General features: G+C 37.6%; 3 protein-coding genes across 4 annotated transcripts; 1 reads left to right on the top strand and 2 right to left on the bottom strand.

The window, feature by feature from the left end:
* Positions 1-433: 433 nt before the first annotated feature.
* Positions 434-4,151, bottom strand: clic3 (chloride intracellular channel 3). Its single transcript, XM_082140771.1, has 6 exons — positions 3,906-4,151; positions 3,414-3,523; positions 2,770-2,895; positions 1,723-1,829; positions 1,270-1,445; positions 434-1,100 (listed from the first exon to the last, which is right to left on the bottom strand). Exons 1-6 carry the CDS (start codon positions 3,939-3,941, stop codon positions 936-938), a joined length of 720 nt encoding a protein of 239 aa, XP_081996897.1. The 5' UTR covers positions 3,942-4,151; the 3' UTR covers positions 434-935.
* A 4,326-nt stretch (positions 4,152-8,477) lies between these two features.
* Positions 8,478-14,079, top strand: fut7 (fucosyltransferase 7 (alpha (1,3) fucosyltransferase)). The gene is made up of 2 exons (XM_082140263.1): positions 8,478-8,934; positions 11,423-14,079. The coding sequence occupies exons 1-2, from the start codon at positions 8,846-8,848 to the stop codon at positions 12,507-12,509; spliced, it is 1,176 nt and encodes a 391-aa protein (XP_081996389.1). The 5' UTR covers positions 8,478-8,845; the 3' UTR covers positions 12,510-14,079.
* On the bottom strand, positions 13,561-21,545 carry pou5f3 (POU domain, class 5, transcription factor 3). Of its 2 annotated transcripts, none has more exons than XM_082140250.1 (5): positions 16,453-21,545; positions 16,238-16,349; positions 16,024-16,154; positions 15,425-15,589; positions 13,561-15,337 (listed from the first exon to the last, which is right to left on the bottom strand). In XM_082140250.1, the coding sequence occupies exons 1-5, from the start codon at positions 17,194-17,196 to the stop codon at positions 15,074-15,076; spliced, it is 1,416 nt and encodes a 471-aa protein (XP_081996376.1). In that variant the 5' UTR covers positions 17,197-21,545; the 3' UTR covers positions 13,561-15,073. The 2 variants fall into 2 exon arrangements, with proteins under 2 accessions (XP_081996376.1, XP_081996377.1); XM_082140251.1 differs by having other exon boundaries at positions 15,138-15,333.
* Between the last annotated feature and the right edge of the window lie 92 nt (positions 21,546-21,637).

Raw genomic sequence — 21,637 nt, 5'->3', positions numbered from 1 at the left:
AAAAGAGGTGGAGTATAATAAAAAAAAGAAATTTAACTAATAGTTAATTTATATAATAGTTAATAATAATATTACATGCTCTGATAGCGTTGTTTTTTATTTATGTAAAACATTATACAATATCTGTAACATGCATGCATGCATGAAATGCAAATAAAAAAATATTTGGGGCCAGAACACATGGTATACATATTTTGGGGAAGTATGCATTGTATGCAAAACGTCCCAACTAATATTAGGCTACTGTGTGTGTGTGTGTGTGTGTGTGTGTGTGTGTGTGTGTGTGTGTGTGTGTGTGTGTGTGTGTGTGTGTGTGTGTGTGTGTGTGTGTGTGTGTGTGTGTGTGTGTGTGTGTGTGTGTGTGTGTGGCGATTCAGTGTACATTTCTGTTTCTGTTTTAGCTAGCTCAACCAAATGCAATCAAACAGAGCACTTTTCTTCCATCAAATTTTAATTCGTTAGCAAGCTGTTTTATACATACTGGACGTTCCTTACAAACATTAAAATTTGACATCAATAACATCATTGTAGAAGTTGTCTAGTGCTTTGTCTTCTTTTTTCTCATGGGGTAGAATTTCAGACCAATTACATGTCTCATTTCACACAGCCTTCAAAAACAACATTCACAGACGTTTCTGGCTATCAATCAAAAGTAATCCATCAAAACCACAGACAAATGCAACATACATTTAAATACAACAACAGCAAAAAAAAAAAAATGGCAGGAACAAGCAAGGCAGGCATCTGATATTCACAATTGTGTTTTTTAAATGAAAAAAATAATGAAAACAACCTCCACCAATATATTCAGATTATTAAAATCCCCATTAGGAATACATTCATAATAAAGGCAGTTTGGGGCATTAGACATATATTTAAAAATGTACACTAAATTCCACACAATCTTTGTCCTCCTCCTCATTTGAAGTCCAGTTCTACTTGTTGAGATATTTGGCCACTGAATGGTAGGCAAGCAGGATCTCCTTGTCTTTGGGGCAGGTGAGGTGGAACACATCTTCCTTGTACGCTTTGTCCAAGTATTTTGTCAGGCCTTTTAGCTCTCTAGGGATCTCAAAACCACGGTACTTCTTGCAAACTACCTACAAAGTCAACAAAATATTTCGATTTAAAATAGATGAAGTTTAATTGAAGACTGTTAGTGTAGAGGAAGTGATTTCACTTACAGTAAACACCATTACACTGTATTATTTCAGCACTACAATTTACAAATTACTGCATTGCTGTCTAAATGAGAAAAAGATTAGTAACCTTGACAATGTGCAATTTTGGAAGCAGGTTGCAGTCAGCAAGAGAGAGCGAATTTCCGTCAAGGTAATGTCTTGTGGATTGGGCTGAATCTGGATTTTGGTCCAGTTCATGAGGAAGGGGAGTCAACAGGTACTGATCCAACTTCATCAAACTCCTTAGAAATTTCTTCTCCAGCACTGAAATGTTCACAACCATTAAGGTGTTGATATTCAAATGCAAATATTCGATGTTGTATCATCTATCTATCTGGCCATCCATCTGTCCACCCAGCCATCCATCCATCCATTCACCATCTATCTATGTCTTATATCAATTTTGAACTGACACCCCCCATATTTCAAACACAAAATGACATCAAGCCTTGAAGCTAATTTCTGAGTTTCACTGCCTTCTGATCAGATACATAATTCACTGTTAACAGGCCAAAAAACTTTAGAGAAGGGTGACCCTTACTGTCATTGAGTCCAGGATTGGGATTTTTGATGTAAGCCGAGAATTTGTGAAAGATGTCATCTCCAGCCGTGTTAGACTCCTTATAGCGGCAGCATAACTTGGAATAGCTGCAATGCAAAAATGGTGCAAAACTTTATATTTCATGTCATAAGGGGTTGAATTTGTAGTGGAACAAATTTAGCCATTTTATACAAACATTAAGATACATTTTCTTTCAGGAATTCCTCTATATTTTAGGAGCAAATTTGACCAGTGTTGGGGGTAATGCATTACAACTAACACGAGTTACGTAATCAGATTACTTTTGTCAAGTAACTAGTAAAGTAACACATTACTTTCTTACGTCCCACTTCTGAAGTCGTGATTACGAGCTCATCGTTATGACTTGAGAGGGCCTTCGTGTCCAATTTTTAACTAAGAAACTAGTATTTACGATAATTCCGACAGCACGTGAAGGCAGCATAAGTGCAGAGGCGTTGTGTGAACATGGTTATTGTAGTTCTAGACTAAATGTAAGCATTTACTCATCTCACTTGCACAAAAACAGATTGAGTATTCCTCAAAATGAATAGTGAAATGCAAACTCAGAATGTTACACAAACCTGCAAAAATTAACACAAATACACTTTATGTATTTAATCTCACTTTATTAGCCAATGTCTTTGCTCCTGACCTTTGATGATCCAATTCAACCATACGAATAAGCAAAAATGACTTTAGATAAACATCACATTTGTGTTTAATTTTTTTTGCTTCTATTGCTAATGAGAGTGTTAAACTTTCTTCTCCATCATTTTCTTCTGCAGTTCAGATTGGCAGCACAGATGAAAAGTTTTGTTTGAGCTGCGCCCTCTACTGTACAGGCGTACATTTGAATTTCCTTCGAACTGAGGCTTATTCACTTCACTTTTGTTGTGCACTTTGCATTGCACTTTTTTAGGGAGAAACACAATATTGTAATGCATTACTTTTAAAAGTAATGCATCACTGAATTTCACAAGCAAAATTCTTGCCATCTTTGGACCGGTGGTATGAATGCATACTCACTGTGGGGGCGCAAGGGTCTCTTCCAGAAACTCTTCGATCTTGTTGGTGTCAGTACGGACCTCTTCATTGTAGATGAGAAAAGGGGGCTGAGAACCTGGAGCCAGGTCCTTTAGTACCTCTGGAGCTCTAGAAAGAAAGCAAACATAAATAAAACAACAGATTTTGTTATTTAATGTAACATTTTTAGGGATTAAACTATTGGATCAATTCTAATGTATTTCCCTTCCTACAAAGCAAAAATCTATTTAAAAGATTCTAGAATTGCCCTGAATAGAAAAACTGAGCCATATGAAATGTTATTAATATAATATTAACCTAGAGGAAATGTTATTCCTCAGAGGTGGCTTTTTTGCAAGGTCTATTGAATACATAGTCATGTTTAGTTTGTACTATACACTTTGTCTCCAAAAGCTCCCTAAGTGCTTAGTTATAAAAAATGTGTGGATAAAAGCTCAGATCATTTTCTAAAACTCTAGAGGAGATGTGTAAGGTGTATTTCTTCAAGTAAAAGGAAAGATCTTCAATTTGCGCTCCACTTAATCTCATTGTTGACTAGAAGAAACAACTAAATGAAAGATTCCATTGTGAATTTTTCCCCCCCAATGGAACTGAACCTAAGAAGAACGATTATCCCGATCTCTCACCTCTTCATGTCCACTGTGGTGAGGGTGAAATTGACTCCCTTCAGCCAGAGTATCATGAAGAGCCGCTGACAAAACGGGCAGTTACCAACACTTTCACCATCATCGCTTGCCTAAAGACGACATTCAGTAAGCAAAGTGTTAAAACTCCTAAAATGGATATTTAATGTACAACAAGATACATGGAATTACTTCCTGAAAAAGTACTAAAACATTAGCATCAATGTTCATAGGTTTGTTACTTAAAGTAATTTCACCCTTGTTCAGACATATTTTTTAGAGATCCTATCATTAGTCCTAAATTCAACAAGACCAGTGAGGCCACAGATGCTCTTTTCAAACAATTGACAGGGTTATGTCAAGAATGATTGGAAGTACAACCATTATGAGCAAGGGTTAGATCGCAAGAGACACATTTTTAGGTCTTACATCTTTAATAAATGACAACAAGTTGTCATATATGTGACATTTGGAACTAAGCAATTAAGCTCTGACCTTGACAAAAAGTTCAATCTTTGCCGCTTCTGCCATGTCTGGTTCTCCTCCTCCTCTTTCTTCGGTGTCTCAGTTGCCCAGGATCTCAGGAGAATGAGGTCAGTTTAAATCAGTCCACTTCACCTTACACGATTTCTGTCTCCTCCTTCGATCTCTGAAAAATCAAACTGTATCGATGGCACTGAAAACAGCACCTTCCCTTCTTCCTCTCTCAACCGCAGTTTCTATCATTTCCTATTAGAACCCAAACTCCTACCACACCCCACCGGTCTTGAGTGTTCAGAATACCAGCCCACTGGCCGAACCTGTCCAACCTGTATCTTCCTTAATTCTCAGCTGCTTTAGTCATTGTGAGTTTCTCTCTTAACTGCTCAGTGCTGTCCTACTCCCATCATTCTTCACTCCCAGTACAATCTATAATCTTTTTACCCCCCCTCCCCCAATTTACACACTGTCATGTTGTTCCAAACACATACCCCCAGTTTAACAGACAACGTTTAAGCTAGTCCCAGACTAAACTTGCATGTATAAGCTGTTTAAACTGAAAGCAACTTGCATTGACTTGTTTCACTTGTTTTGTCTCGAGATGCACACCAGTAATGTTTTTTTCTAAGGCACGTTTATAAAAGCCACTTAAATGTCCTAATGAACTAAGGTCTAATCCTGGCTTAATCTAAGCCCTGTCTGTCTGTGAATCCAGGCCATGATTTTGTTTTTCTTTCACAGACCAAAGGAGGAGATGTTTGGCAGGACGTTCACGCTGCACTTTTGCATACAATAATAGTGAACGGCAACCAAATTTCTAAAATGACTAAACTGCACCATAAAGGTAAAATTATACAAATTATTCATTCATCTTTCTGAGTTTTCCTAAAACTGTAGTTCTGTGTGATAAGACTGAAATGTAAGATGTGGAAAAGAGCAGCACTAACATTCTGATACATTTTGTGTTAAAAAAAGTGAGCAAATTATAACAGATTTTCATTTTTGGACTGGACTTCTATAAAAAGGTATAAGTGTCAAATACAAATAAAGGTACTTTATTGGTATCGATAGCTCTATAAAGAACCTTTAACATCCATGGAACCTTTCCATTGCACAAAAGGTTCTTTATAGAGGAAAAGGTTTCTTTAGTTTATTAAAAAGAGTTCTTCACACTAAGGCAAAAATGGTTCTTGAACTGTTCACTGTACTTTGGGAAACCCAAAATGTTTGTTTTTTTCTACTATGGCATTGCTGTGAAACCTCTCTCTTGGAACCTCCAGGTTCCCATTGGTAACCATTTTGTGCCATGAAAACTGTAACGGTTCTTTAATTTCCTGTAGCATCGATCAGTGTTGAAGTGTTTTGACCCTTGATCTGAGGAATGTGTGTGAGAATGAGGATACTCAGGACTGGGGAGTGATTTAAGTATGAGGTGTGACATCTAAACTCTGACAGTGTATGACAAATCATTAATTTGAATACTGTTTTCGACTTGTGCTCTATCTTGTAACCACACCAATTTTTTTTTAAATATGTAAACATGGTGACACTTTAAAAATGCACGTAAATCCTATATGTCCTTGAATACTATGCCAGCATCCGATGGGTTGTAATTTATTTATTTGACATTTTCTGCACTTAAGAATCTGTGGAATTGATTATGATGAAGAGCTGAGGGTCCTTCACTCTTATTGGTAGCTGAAAAAATCATCAAATGAACACTTAAGGGGCAGGGGGTGTGTAGACTTTTGTGAATGATGGGCGTCCCAAGCACAACCTACATGTTAATACAGAGAATGAATGTACTGAATCACCACACTGCCTTTGTTCAAATAGTCTGAGTCATTTAACTATTAGGTATGAATTCAACTGAACCAGTTTTAATCCGGAAAAATAGGGGTATCACCCCTTGCAATTACCAGGGTAATTATAGATGCCCAAAACATTATAATAATATTGTCACAATAAAACTATGGCAACTTCGTATCAACCACTAATGTCATAAAAAGAAATTAAATACATTAAAAAAAAAAATTTTTAAATAGTATGAATGCTTCTTAGTGTTTTTAGAAGATATTAATATGATTCATATAGTATATATAGTAATATTTATTGGAAAAAGCTTTTTCATGGTATAATATTCACTTTACATGATGCCATCTTTGTGGGGACATTTTGTCCCCATAATGTATACCTGAACCACCGACACACAAAATCATCTAAACATCATGTATAAACTCACATTGTACTGTGGTGGTTAATGTATTATCATTTAGTATCAGTTAGTTAATAAGAAGCGCGTTTAGATTTATGTTCAGTGATAGGTTACCTTCATATCTGTCACTGTATTATTAAAGGACATTTAAAAAGCACACAATACCTTTTAATAGAAGTGAATGAATATGGCCTACACCTTAATCCAATGATGAGAGTTCAAGGGTCATTTTGTGCACGCTATCTTTGAAAAAGCACCATTGCCATCTAGTGTTAAATTTGGGTTATGTAACTCTGAGGACCGAAAGTACACAACATTCGGAGACAGACAACAGCAAAAACAAAATGAAAACGCATGTCGTTCCAAACCTGTATGATCTTCATTCTTTTGTGGAGCAAAAAATAAGACATTTTGAAGAATTTTTCAGCCGATTTTGACGTGTAATTAAAGTCAGTGGAGTCTAAAGCAACATTTGACTCTCATTGATGGACAAAAGACACTTTTGTGTTCCACAGAAGAAACAATTTCACAGAGTTTTGCAATGAGGATGAGTAAAGGGCGACACATATTTTGTGTGGACTACAATATTGCAAGAAAGCATTGTCATCAACGTTCACGAAAAGGAACATGTTGGTCAATCAACATCAGCAGTTTCCCTTAAGAAAAAGAAGTATACTTAAAGTTCATTTTATGAAGTATACTTAAGTTATGTTCAAGTATATTTTTGTAGTAAGTATACTAATGTCAATATGTAGTAGTAAACTTGTAAGTGTACTATTTTAATACCGCTTGGGACTAAATTGGCCCACTTTTAGTATATACAAGTATATGTTTAAGTGTTCTATACACAACTAGTTCATAATTACGTTTCTCATTTGTACTGCAAGTAAACTTATGGTTATACTAGTAGTTTACTATTTTAATACTTGTTGCAACTTTGAAGTATACTCTCAGTAAACTTATACTACAAGTTTTCTTTAAGTGAACTTAACATCATACTTATAGTTTACCATATATATATTATTTTTGCTCTTTTAGTGTACTCTCAGTAAACCACTAGCTTAGTAGTTTTATACTACAAGTTTTCTTTAAGTGAACTTAACATTATACTTATAGTTTAGTATTTATATATCATTTTTGCACTTGCAGTAGGCCTATACTACTATGTTCAAATGTTATTTTTTATACTTGAAAAATACCTTTAGCTGTACTTTAATTTTAAAAACATTTTATTAGCTTCATGCATCCTTTTTTATCAACACTTGAATGTTGGTAAGTTTCATAAATAAAGGCATAATTTTTAAACAAAAAAGATGAGAACATCTCATTTTTGTCAAAGACTACGCCTTGGATAAGATTCAGAAACGTGATCAAACACAGATGGAGTAGATCAAGTCCAACACCCCCAAAGCTTCACAGTCGTTTCCTCACTGCAGAACATAAAAAGTAGACTGAAAGTATACTTTCTTATTTTTAGTTGAAAAGAAGTAGGCCTATACTAATAGCACACTTGAATTAACTTATTTTTCATAAGGGTTGTTAGTCATGCTGGGCTCAAGCCATTATTTTCAGCAGGTCTATGATACAATATAAGTGATTATAGATTCTGAAAACACACTATTTAATCCGAATGACATGAAAGTTGAGAGTGTTTTATCTAATGTTTTCTTGCCTTTACATTGACTCTCTCTCTCTTTTCATGTTCTAGAAAGACTCTTTTAGCCAACATTATACGAGTTTACAAAGAGTAGAATTTTTTTTAAATGTATTATATATATATATCACCAGTGATATCACTTGCATTCTATTTTACTCATATTTCTTACTTAAAGGGATAGTTCACCCAAAAATGAAAATGCTGTCCTCATTTACTCACCCTCATGTTGTTCCAAACCTGTATGACTTTCTTTCTTCTGCTGAACACAAAAGAAGATATTTTGAAGAAAGTCGGTAACCAAACGACTGATGGACCCCATTGACTTCCATAGTAGGAAAAAAAAAAAATACTATGGAAGTCAATGGGGACCAGCAACTGTTTAATTACCAACCTTCTTTAAAATATCTTCTTTTGTGTTCAGCAGAAGAAAGGAAATCATACAGGTTTGGAACAACATGAGGAAGAGTAAATGATGACAGCATTTTCATATTTGGGTGAACTATCCCTTTAAGAATATATTTCATAATTTCCTTTCTTGGGGGACCTAGACACATTTTTTTTTGATAATGTCTATGTAGGCCCTATCACTTTTCACTTCTCTATAAACATTTTTTTTTTAAAGGCAACAAGCAGACGATGAAAGTGTGAAAGAGAAGTTTCAAAAGCACTCACTTCCTTTTCCTGTAGTGTGTTTCAGTGCCCTCAGTACAATTCAGAAGCTACAACCACACAAATGACACTGATACATGCACTGATACATACCAAAAGCTTATGCTTTTTTCTTATTCGTCTTGCTCTTGTAGCACACTTTATGGTGAAAGCAAAGCTCATCACATTTAAAAAAAAAAAAAAAAAAAAAGAAGAAGAAGAACTTAGCAGGCAATTATTAAAAGGCAACATCACATTCTACAGACTTGACCTGTAAATAATCAGATGTGGCATGTTAAAGTTAGATGCTTTAATGATCAAGGAGCCATGCAAAATGGGAGGGAAGATGTAGGGTGGAAGAACATGATATAGGAGTGATCTCAACAGGAAGCTATTGTTTCCAAGAAGTCATTTCGCAAATCTCTCCATCATTAAATGACAGCACAGGCCTCCACTTCACTTTGTTTCTCGAAGAACACGACAACTGCGGTCTTCCCCACACGCCGCATTCCTCAAAGACACAGGTAAGAATTCTGCAAATCCTTTGATCTTTAACGCGCTTATGTTTTTCTTTAGATCATTTGCATTTGTGCATATGCGTTTGTCTTTTACATTCTGTTTATACTTTCTCTTACATTACTGAAAAGCATCAGCACTGTAAAATCTTTGGTTCTCCTTTTCTGGAATGGGATGATCAAGATAAAACAAAGTATTTTGGGGCTGGTTATCCCAGCAAATACATGTACATTGTGGCAACGTCTCTGCATGGCACGTTGTATTTCTGCTATGGCAACGTCGCTGTCTACGTGCTCGCAACATTAGGCTTGTTTGAGATGCGGACAGTTCTCTCTTCTCGTAGTGGATCTGACACCTGCGAGATCAAAGCTGGATATCGCGGGATTGACGCTCGTGCACAGTGTTGCTAATAAACTGGATGTAATTCAAGTTCTGTTGCTTTTATATGAAAATAAATAAATTGAACAAGAAGACACCCAAAGTAGGCTACTTATTTAATTCCATTCCAAATACATGTTTATCAATCATTTTTTCTTTAATACAGACATAGGCTATTTTTTTAATATAAAAATTAAATTGCATAACCCAAAGAGATCGCACTGTCAGATAGTTTGGGAATATTCACACATAACATATACACATAAAACATGATATCAGAGTTTTAAAATCAAACATTTTAAAAGAGAACAATACATCACGGTTGTTTAAACCAATGAGCTTTAAGCTGTGTCGTCAAGCAAGTCGTTTCCCATCGTGTATGTATAGTAGGGTAGACTGAGTAGCCTACTGTTGAGACACTTTTTGCGTTTTGATTTTTCACACAAAAATAGATACTGAAAAGAAGGGAATTTCCACATGACATGCCACATGACATTTCATTAGCTAGTAGACTAAGATATTATCAATCAATAATACCCACAAGTAGTTTATATTTTCCACAATTAGCTCATAAAAATAAGGTGCTTTTTGTCTCAACCTTGTCTCAACTGTACCCATATGTGGTCCAGTTGAGACACACATTTCTAATGATGTAAAGGTAACTAACCATTCATTGTAAATATAAAAAATAAAGACAAATAAAGAAAATAACAATTGGGCAACATTTTTGTTTATTCAACCATTTATATTCATTCATTTTATTTAAATTAGCACTGGTTAAAATGTATAAATCAGGAACAAGATATGAAACAATATTTATTAATAATACACAGTTTAAATATCACAAATATCAAATTTTATTTCCATTTGCGTCCTATGCATGGCTAATTACGACGTTTAACCTGTTATCATACTGAACAATTAAACAGTGTGTTTCCTAATAGAACCAGAGACATTTGATAGAACTCTATTGGGGGTAGGCCTATAGTTGATCCACGTGTGTCTCAACTATCCCCCGCTGGCCACCTCGCACATTTCTCTAGATTTTGCAATCACCTTGCATGACACAATACCATGAAATATGCCAGTTTTTAGGGCACATAATAACGTTTGTGGTGATACCAGTTAGGCCTACGTTTAACAGTCATATAGGGATAATAAGCTATTCATTGTGGAGAGTGCATGGTGAAGTGAACGTCCTACTTTAGAAAAAAAACTTTTCCCGATATTTTCGGATCGGAGATGCGTCCATTGTTCAAATTTCCCACGATCAAAGAGGACACTAATATGCATGTGCACAGCAAAAATCACAACTTGTGCTTGCTATTTATTTAAGGTGTCTCAACTGTACCTATGTCTCAACTGTAGCCTACACAGTCTATCCTGTAGTATGAATGTGTGTAGTATAAATTTAATCCGGACATATATTCACCATGCTGTCATTATCATGTGAGATACCAGCATCACGTGGCCTCATGGGATAGTATGCGCACTTCAAAATCTCGCCCGGAAGTAATTGGTCATCCGCTGTGAATTCTTATATTTCTTTTGTCACATAGGCCTTCTGTTTTTGCCTACTTTATATTAGGGAAGTATAGTATGGAAGCAGCTCACGGCTTTGATATTTTAGCTTCAATACAAATATCTATATATTTATTAAATATTCTATTTAGATTATATTTTTTGCTATTTATATAGGCTACCTGGTGCAGACAGTGTCTACCACTATTTAAACTCTGTGTAAAGAGCATAACTTTTTACCACTGAGTGTAAATATCCGCTCTCTATTTTTTAATGAGTGCATTTCCCCCCACAGATGCCACTTTTAGCAAATAGAGAAAATGTGTTATGCCCTGAAGTCTTAACTTTAACAGCACTTACATTACAATTTCTTCAGTAATTGATAGAGAAAGCACAATAAAGAGAAAGATCCAGGGATTCTGCTTGAGTGAAGAGACACTCCCTCTACTGGTCACTCCGCTTGTCATCTTCAGAAAGGAAAAATATGTCATAGATCCTGACTGACAAAACCTCAAGTTGTAGACGAAGCTCTTGCATAACGTCCAACAAAAATATAACAAAACAACAAACTAACGCCCAGTTCTGCTACTTCCACAGCATACGAATGGGCTCCAGCATAAGATGGAGGTGGAGATGGATAAAGAAGCATCTTCAAGCCCCCAAGACTCTCATTATTTTATTCCTGACCATCAGCTTAATCTACAGTTGGGTGTTCATGGTTCATGAACAACATCTCAATTGCAGTCACAAACCAAATGAGTCGATCACAAACAATATCACCGTCCTGTTCTGGCACTGGCCGTTCGGCACCCGGTACAACCTTACGGGGAACGTGTGTCTGAGGGACTACGGCATCTCTGGATGTGTGCTAGTGGACAATCGCACTCTCAACGAGAGCGCCGATCTGGTAGTCTTTCATAACTTTGAGCTGAAGCTGCATAGAGAACACCTTCCAGTGCATCTCCATCGGCCCGCCAAACAGAGGTGGGTATGGCTTTCGTTAGAAGCACCACAAAACAATGGCGACTTGTCGCAATACAACAACCTTTTCAACCTCACCATGTCATATCACCCTCATGCTGACATCACTGTGCCCTACGGGAAGCTGTTACAGAAGAAGAAACCAGATCTAGACTTTGTTATCCCGAAAAACAAGAGTTATGAAGCCTGTTGGGTGGTTAGTAATTACCAGAAATGGCACAAGAGGAGCGTGGTTTTCCAGGAGCTGGACAAGATCCTCGACGTGCAACTGTATGGCCTTTTCGCCAAAAAAATACTACCAAAGGAGGCCCTGCTCCCAACGATTTCCCGCTGTTATTTCTACCTAGCCTTTGAAAACACAGAGTCTCCGCACTATATCACAGAGAAGCTGTGGAGAAACGCCTTCCAAGCCGGGACCGTGCCTGTGGTGCTGGGGCCGCCACGCAAAGACTATGAAGCCGTGGCGCCTTCGAAATCCTTCATCCATGTGGATGATTTTAAATCTGTTAAGGCCCTGGCTGAGTACCTGAGAGGCCTAACTAAAGATCCAAAGAAGTATAGTGCATATTTTACCTGGCGACAAGACTACACAGTCAAACTATATACAGACTGGAGAGAGAGATTGTGCAATATCTGCCCCGTCTTCGGACAATTGCCAGCTCAAAATGTTTATAAGGATCTGAGAGCTTGGACAAAATGGTAACGTAACAGGACACAGAGCATGTTTTTGCATGTAAAAATGCAAAAGGCAGGGCAGAATTATTTTTTTTAAAAATGTACGCATGGTCTACAGCTGTTTTTTTTTAGGTTTGCATTTTCAGACCACTTGTTCGCAACAAGCGAGCGCAATAGTCAAAGACGTCCGTCTTATGTTTAACGTTACATAGCAAAAAGGCAAGACGCAGGAATGCATGGTCTACAGATGTATTTTTTTTTAAAGTTAAACTTCTTTTAACTTGAGGCCTGCATTTTTAGAACACTGTGTTGTTCGCAACACGCTGCAAGAGGTAGGCCTATAAGCGCAAAGGTCAAAGACGTCAATATATTGTAGCAAATGTTTAACATAGAAAGACAACTAAAAGTAGCGAACCGGAAAGCAAAAAACGCACAAAGAAATAAAAATAAAAATAAATAACTCTAGAGACACGTTTTTAAAAGTTGTACTTCTTTTAAGTTAACTTTTATCTGCGTTTTTAGAGCACCGTGTTGATGGCGACACGCTGCAAAAGATGCAAGACGTGAACTCTCCAAATTGTCTTCGCTGCAGCCTGTAGCGCGATGATATACTGCATTAACCCATGATATACTGCATTAACCCTCACCCGTCCCTTAGGTCATTTTGACTCAAAATAAATCTTTGAAAAAAACAAAACAAAAAACATTCAGTGTTCATCAGAGTGGTCCAAGACCTTGGGACTTTTGATGCACTTGAACCACGAATGCACAGAAAAATGACTGGATTCGAGGAGTTTATGTGGTTTAAAAAAATAAAAATAACAAAGTAACAAATTGGTCCCTCGCGGGTCACCCACCTAGGAATAACTGGAATGCGAGGAATGCTTCAGTAGGCCTATAGAAAAAGCTCAAAATTAGAGATAAACTCAAGAACTGAAACGATAAACGCGTTTTGGGTAAACGATTCTATCCTACGAGTCAATTTACACAGGCCTAGCCAACAGTAGATTTTTAGAGCAGCCGTTTTTTTGGAAGCTGCATTTTTAACGCTGTGTCATGCACGAGACGCGATATAAGAAGCGAGCGCAATGGCGTATCACATCAATCTAATGCATATTGAGCCTATACAAAAAAAAAAACAAAAAAAAAAAGAACAGTGGGAAAATGCAAACCCATGTCCTGTGGAAAAAAACAACCAGTGTTGCCGTGCACCTGCATTAAGCTCTGTTGTGATCTATACCCTGATGAGGCCAAGGTGACAAACTGAAACCACAATGTGAAAACCCTGCTTCCTCTCCTGTCAACATGCTTATATCCTCTGCACACCGATTCTTGAAGGACGGAAAGTCGGTCAGAACTGTTTTGGGGTGGGGAACGCTAAATGCAAATATATAGTCACATAGCCTACATTAATCTTAAAAAAAATATTGCAATATCTTTTGTTGTTGACAGAAGCTGTGTGTCCATTTATGCTCTATAGTGTTTGAGAAAAGAAAATCATTGGTTACATTCTAAATTGCAAAAAATTAACAAATAGTCTAAAAACTTTTAGATATGAGCCTTCTTATAATGAAAATAAACTTGTTTTACAGACCATGTTTTTTGTTTGCAGTGAATTATTGGTTTAAATTGGTATATTTTTGGTTTGAAGACATTGGTAAAGATAAAAAAAGGGTTTTGTGCTGGATCGGCACTTGATACAAAAACAGCTGGGTCTAGAAGCAAAATCTGTGCTTTGGAAGACAAAATACAAAAAAGCAAATATTCTCAAAAGAAACTAGAAATGACGGTCAATTGAAATGGTTTAATTGTTGCCCAGAAGGTATTGTGTTGATTTAGAGCAGAATTTCAATAAATTATCAGATATGGCAGATTCATTTCCATTGCACATGGTTGAGCATGCATGATACAAACACCAAAAGATAAGGCACATGACCTCCACACAGAGGCTTTTTAAACTGGTAGCAAATTTCTTCTATAATTACCCTGATAAAAAGATATTACACGGAATTATTTTCAACTGGAGATGGGAGAGTGCAAATATTTAGAGAAAAAGAACAGTGACTGATGTTCTTTGTGGACCATCTGAAAAAGGTCTCCTCCAAATTGTAATAATACAAAAAAAATCCATCTCTTTAAAAATTCAACAATTAGTCAAAATACAAGTTTTTGAAGTATTGAATTTGCTGCCCGTTCACACAGAAAGGTTGATGAGAAAAACGATAAAGTATGGAGACATATGGAAATATACTTTTTGAAAAAAAAAAAAACCCAAATACTGAACAATAAAAGACAAACATAAGTACATAAAAATTGATACATGAGTAAAAAGTCATAAAAACAACTATAAAAATCATCTGAACCCATGACTTCATGTGCAAACGCATTCAACAAAGCACCCATTATATAAAGATCCATCAGGCTGCTAGTGTGCATGGTAAAGTCTAAACCAGAAGGCGTGTCCAAAGGCATGTACGGAAAGAACCAAATAAACGGACGCAATGGTTACATAAAAATAAATCTTATGACTGATTTGATCCATAGCTTGGCTTGTAGCGTTTCTATAAACTTTTAGCGGGCATCTGTAGCCAGTTAGCTGGTGAGGTGACCCATCAGTCCGGGATGCAGGGCGTTTTTAAAGACCTCCTGTCGGTGGAGGGATGGCATGTATAGGGCAGGGGCTCCTCCGGGATGGCCTGGTCCAGGATAGCCTTGCCCTTGGAGGGATGTGCCACCCATGTGGTGCGGAGGTGGTGGACTCTGCTCATAATACTGCACTTCGGAACATTCGTCATCAAAGGGCAATGCTAGGCGCTTTCCCTTTTGTCTACGATTGCAGAACCACACACGTACTACCTAAAGAAAAATAAAATAATAAGTCAAATGGGTTTTTAAAAGCACCGACTAATTACGAAGGGTCCACAGACTTTGAGGCATGCTCACATCTCTCTCCAGGCCTAGATCGTCAGATATGTGTGTGATCTCTAGAGTGTTGGGTTTGGGACACTTCACAAAATACGACTCAAGAGCAGAACGGACCGTGCCTTCCAAACTGGTCCTCCGCTTTCTTTTTCTTGTGTCAACGAACACCCGTTCAATTTTGTACATCTGGAAGATTGAAAAATGGGCCATGAGACTGAGTAAACATGTTCAACATGAGCAAGTTAGAAGTGTACATACATTTAAAACCATCATTTTGTGTACATTAAGGACCTAGTAATAGTTGCACCTAGGTTGATTGGTTGTTGGTTCAATTAATCAGTTGATTGTACAAAGGCAGATCTTAGCAAGCTTTCAGTCAATTGCAAGAAAGGGGTGGGATTAATGCAGGAGAAACAATTGGATAAGTCCTGCATACATCACCAGAGAAGTATGTCAAAAATCAGTGTGTGGTTTCATTGTAAACTACGTATTCTATTCCACAAAAAGCACCAGTGTTGTAAACGGGTGACTGTAGGTAAACTATCCTCAAGCTCAGTGACAGGTAGTCGGGTTTGAGGGCCCCTAGTGTAATGTAGTGTAGGCTACTGTAGTGTACTTACATCCTGAGGGTTTTCGGAATTCTCTGCCTCATTCAACCACCTCTGTAGCAGCGGCTTCAGTTTACACATGTTCTTGAAACTAAGTTGGAGAGCCTCAAAGCGGCAGATAGTCGTCTGACTGAACATTTTGCCTAGACAAAAAGTACAACTTAAATCCACCATTTCACACATATAGGCTACATTTATTTATAATGGTTAGAGACCTCAAACTCACCATACAAGTTTCCAAGCGCGAGTCCCACGTCTGCCTGCGTGAAGCCAAGAGTGATGCGTTTGTGTTTGAGCTCTTTAGCAAACTGCTCCAAGTCTTCTGTGGTCAGATTCTCCTATTTTTATTTTTTTTTAAATAGGAAAAGAAGAGCAAAACAATTAAATTATACTCAAACAACAATGCTAGATCTAAAACTACATTTAAAATAAAAAGCTCACCTCCTCCTCAGAATCACTACAGCCTCCACTGGAGGACCCGCTGCTCCTGGCTGCGCCCTGCGCCTGACCCGAGATGTTTGGAGCGGATCCTCCGTTGAAAAATCCGGTGCTTCCGAAGCCATTTCCGGGTGGAGATGGAGACAGAGAGGGAGATGATGCAGAGGGAGTCGGGGGAGCTTGAGAAATATTAGTGGGGGCCGTGATATGAGCCAGTCCAGGCCAAAACGAAGGGTTCCAGGGTGCGTAATAATTCACCCCCGTGGACACGGATGATGTACCGGGAGTGAGATGATATTGTGACGGCGGCTTGTTTTCTTCACTGGCATATTCATCAACATCTTTCTCAGTTTTTACCTCAGATGGCATCTTGATTTGTTCCCTGGTTTCAGCGATAGGCGGGCTTATGTTTGCTGGTTGGGTGGCCGCCGTCACCCCCGCCACCTGCCCGGTGAACTCGGGGGCAGCAAACGGGTACCAGTGTTTGGGTTGCGCAAAATCACTACCTTGCAAATCGTTCGTTTTAAAATCGCCAGAAAATGGGAAGAATGTTTGGTGTGTCGCAGAGCTGATTCCGTTGAAATGGGCTTTGTTGAAAAGCAGGCTTGGATCCTGAAGCATGCCGTGTGCGAATTGCAAGGACGCACCGCCAAGTCCATCCAGGCCCGGGGCTTGATGATACATGGCCCTGTTGACCTCATAAGGTCTGCAGTCTGCTCCTGTCGGGCTTTGCGGTCTCTCCGTCATCTTCCCACAAAAAAGTTCTTTAGATTTCAAACAAGAAAGCGTTGAGACTGCTAGTTTGATAATCAATAGTCGGCGATCAGTAGATCCATGCCAGGATGTTCTTTTAAAAATGAGCGAACCAAAACAGATCTCTAAGCCTCAGATTGTGTGTCCCAACATCAGCCTGTGCTGAAATCCGCGCAGTTCTTGTGTGATTGCCATCAATTAGGCCTTTAGAATGAACTAGAAACTCACCAACTCTTCCCAATCTCAACTCTGATCCTGTCCCACACAGGTTTTCCTAATCAATCGGAGTTGGAGGCTGGGGTCTAAACCATCTCCTCTCCTATTGGTCACCCGAGACAATAAGCCACAGCTGACTTTGTGAATGAACTTGGTTTTCTCATTGGGTGAGGACACGTTTGGGAATGTGAGATGTATATGCATTTTCCTAAGGTGCACAAACTTCAAATACAATCTTAATTAAAACTTTTAACTTCACTCAAACCTTTAAAACAATCCATAAAATGAAATGCATAATAATCTGTAACTTTGTTTAGAAGTAGGCTAACATCCAGTAACATTAGCTATTATGCGTGTTGAGTATTTACAATGCAAAATAGGACTATATATTCATGTGTTTTATATTCATGCCATTAAGTAAACTTTGTTTCAGTAATATGCACTTAATGAGTTGTTCTTGATATTGAAATTCTTAACTTCCGTGGGAAATCCACTTTATTGTGCACACGTTTTTTATGTGGTATATTATAGCCTATTTTTCTAACTTCGTTTACCATATTTCATAGCTATTTAATTTATTATATTGTAAACAAAATTGGTCATAAAACGGTGTCATCGATCAAAATGCATTCACATGCATTATTCCTGTTCTATTTGGTCAAGACATGTAAATAAAAGGAGAATTGTTCTGTTTGTCTGTTGCTGATAAGCAATTGGATTACAAGCGTCACATCTCCCACCTTCACGCTGAGAGAATAACAAGTTAACAAAATCGCAAAATTAAAACAGCAGTCAATGAGCCCATATACAAAAATACACACACAAAAATTGTATTGCCTGAAACCATGGTGCGAAATTAAAAATGTATGTTCAGAATAGCAGAAGTGTGCTCCCACTTCTCATTTCTATCATTACTCCCCTCTAAATATGTCTACATTTCAAATAGCCTACATTTAAAACCTGTTTTCTAGGCCTACTTCTACTTTCCTATTATAGGCTATAGCTAGGCCAAGGGGGAGTTAGAAAAAACTTATATTCGATCTATTCAGTAAAAGTCGAATTTATATGGTTTTATTTTATTTATTCATTTATTATAGCCATTAGGAGACATTTAGTCTGGGTGGGCGACAAACATAAAAAAATAGAAACATTGATTTAAACGTCACAGTAAAACAGTTTAAAGATATTGTAATATATAGCCTAAAACGAAAGTGATTGTTTTGTTAATATTAGCCTGTATATATGTCTATAAATTATATAGGCTAGCTTTTTTGCAATATTAATATTTAATTTTAAAATAATTATATAGCCTAGGCTATAGGCCTAACAACAGCGCAAGCTTCGTCCACGCACTTTAAGGCATAATATCGAGCTTGCTTTTTTGTTTCATTAAAGTTGTTTATAGTTTGTGAAAGCGCATCGATACAGCTGTGCACCCCCGACCGAGCCGATCGGTGCAGATTGCGGCAGGAAGACGCGCCGCAGGAAAGTGGATGGGGGAGGCATTGTGCCACAAGAGCCCGAGGCCCCCCGCCGCTTCCAGAGCCACAGTTGCGATGGCCGGCCATTAGCTGCCTTTCAGCACTGAACAATAAGTCTCAACCCTTTGATTCCTCCCCTACCCCCTCCTCTGCTCCGAAACAAACACAGTTTCAAAGTCGTCATAGTTTCACCAATGCACTAGTCTCTTTCCAGTATAGCCATGCACGTGTATACTGGAGTCTGATTGCAAAGTAGACCTATATGTTAAGGCATGAAATTACCATGCACACATACAACTCTGCAATCTGCTTTGATTCCCTGTCTAATCCCTCTGATGCTTCATCACCACCCACCCAGGGCATCACACACACACCAACACCATCAGTACAAGCACGGCCAACACAAATCTACAACAATCAACCCCCTGCCTCCAAACACACTCTTGCAGACCAGGAGCTATAGGTCACAAACTGAGCTGTCCATCTCTCTTGGCCACAAAGCCGAGGAAAGGACACACAGGAGGACTCCGGGGCCAGTCAAAGCTTTTAAAAGACATCAAACCACTGCTGCAGGCATTGTGCTGGCCCATGGACTTGGTGGGGATTGTTATGTAAAGTGCAGACAGAGGAGGAGAAAGTGGGAAGAGATGACACAGGCCGGTGGGGTGTGCAGCGAGGGACGGCAGGACCAGGATTAGGCCACAAAACACTCCCAGGTGGCTCTGTTTGGCAGGCTGTGGCTATTTTTTGCGTACTGTGAAATTTATACTCTGCAAATAGTTTCTTGAGATAACTTTAACTCGAGATTAACTCGTTCTAAAGACAGAGCACGTTTCATTGCACCGAGCAGTTTCCGGTTGCTATCAATATTGAGCAAAAATCATCACCCCACCCTTGTTAACATTTGATGCACAGAACATTTCAAAATGAGGCTACATCTGCATCAGTTTTTTTTAGAATCACACATAGAGGTGTGGAAACGAAATGAGATAATGGTGCTAATCAAAGGGCGGATATATAGTGGTAAAGTGCAAGTTGAGACGAAATGGTTTGAAGATTGCAATCTGCAGCAGAAAATCAAACAAACATACAAAGATGCTAATCAAATTTCTGTTTTAAACATCCCAGTTGCTTCCTGATCCCACTTTGTTATAACATGGCATCTAAAGTATTATCTATTATGAAATAAGGTTATTATAGTGAAACTAAAAAACAAACACTTTTTTTTTTTTATAAACATTAACTGAATTTTTTTCAGCTTATTTTATTTCAGCTACTTGCCAAAACCAGCATTTTTAAATAAAAATAAATAAAAACTATATAGATATATTTAAAAAACAATATTTAATAAAATGACAGACAATACAATTTTAACTTTAGACAAACTCAAAAAATTAAACAAAAAAAATTTAATGAATTCAAATTATAAAATATAATAGTATCTTAATGATACTAAAATAACTGATGATTAATATCTATCAACATAAAATGGAAGTTGATTTTCAGTTGTTGACTGTATTCTTTTGAATAATGACGACAGCAGCAATATCTAGAGAGAAATGGAGATTTACTGTTTTATACAATATAAAATATTTTAAACAAATATAAAATCCCATGTACATGCCGAGTTATACTCTAGAAACCATTTATGTTATATTGAAGGTCTTTTTTTAATAGTTCCCTATTAATCTGACTATAATAAAAAATGGCTACAAATATGGTCTGTTAATCAGTGAACATGTTTTTTTAAACGTAAATATTTTCTAACAGCTCAAAAAAAATGGACCCTGAAGTTTTAGTATCTGATAAACAGGTATGTGACCTCTCTCCCCTTCTGCCCCATTGACTTATACAACCTGTCCGATGGCCTTTTGATTGCTTTCGACACCCTGCTGACGACTACTGCCTCTCTCCCCACATATCTTGATCAGGTGGCCTATGGCTGCCTTCCTCACCATTCACAGTTACAATGGCCTTTAATGGCTCTCCCCCATAGACACCTCAATGAGGCTGGATCTGTGATGGGCTCCTCTGAACCACACCTTATGGGACAGATAAGTGGCCCATCGCAGAAAAGAGCCTGTATTGGGGGGGAGGTTGTGTCTGCTCTCGCCACGTTCTGTTTGGATGCTTGAGCTGGAGTGGACAAACATTTAAGCTACAGTTTCTTTCAGAGAACAATTGTCTTTCAGCTCCAACCTAAAACAAATATGAATAGAAATGAAACACTGACAGATGATTATCAAACATTCACTTTTGACAATGAAAGTCTTTGATATTCACATAGTGGATGCAACACTATCCATACAATGCAATGCATTTAATGCACAAATATGATGTTATTTACTGTAATGTGACATAATACATTAAAGTTTGATGAGAAGCTTTATGTAAATATACAATTCAAAATAAAAAGTCATCTAACTGAATAATTAAATGTATTAATTCTTTAATAACTATGTGGTCTAAATACCCGCTCGAAATATATTTAATTTCTGTGCCATATGCCATCTTAATCGTTTTGAATACCGTTCAATACAATATCATTCAAAGGTTTGGGGTCAACCTTGGTGTGCAACAGACTTCTTTCATAGACATAAAAAAAAAAAATCTTACAGACCCGAAACTTTTGAACGGTAGTGCATTATGCATTATATTGCAAAAATGATAATTCAATTCTAATCCAAACAAGACAGTATGAATAGTATAACAGCAATTCTTGAATTATAACATTCATC

This window comes from Leuciscus leuciscus (genome assembly GCF_965113295.1).
Source record: "Leuciscus leuciscus genome assembly, chromosome: 16".
Classification (NCBI taxonomy): domain Eukaryota; kingdom Metazoa; phylum Chordata; class Actinopteri; order Cypriniformes; family Leuciscidae; genus Leuciscus; species Leuciscus leuciscus.
This window is presented reverse-complemented; position numbering and strand designations above follow the sequence as displayed.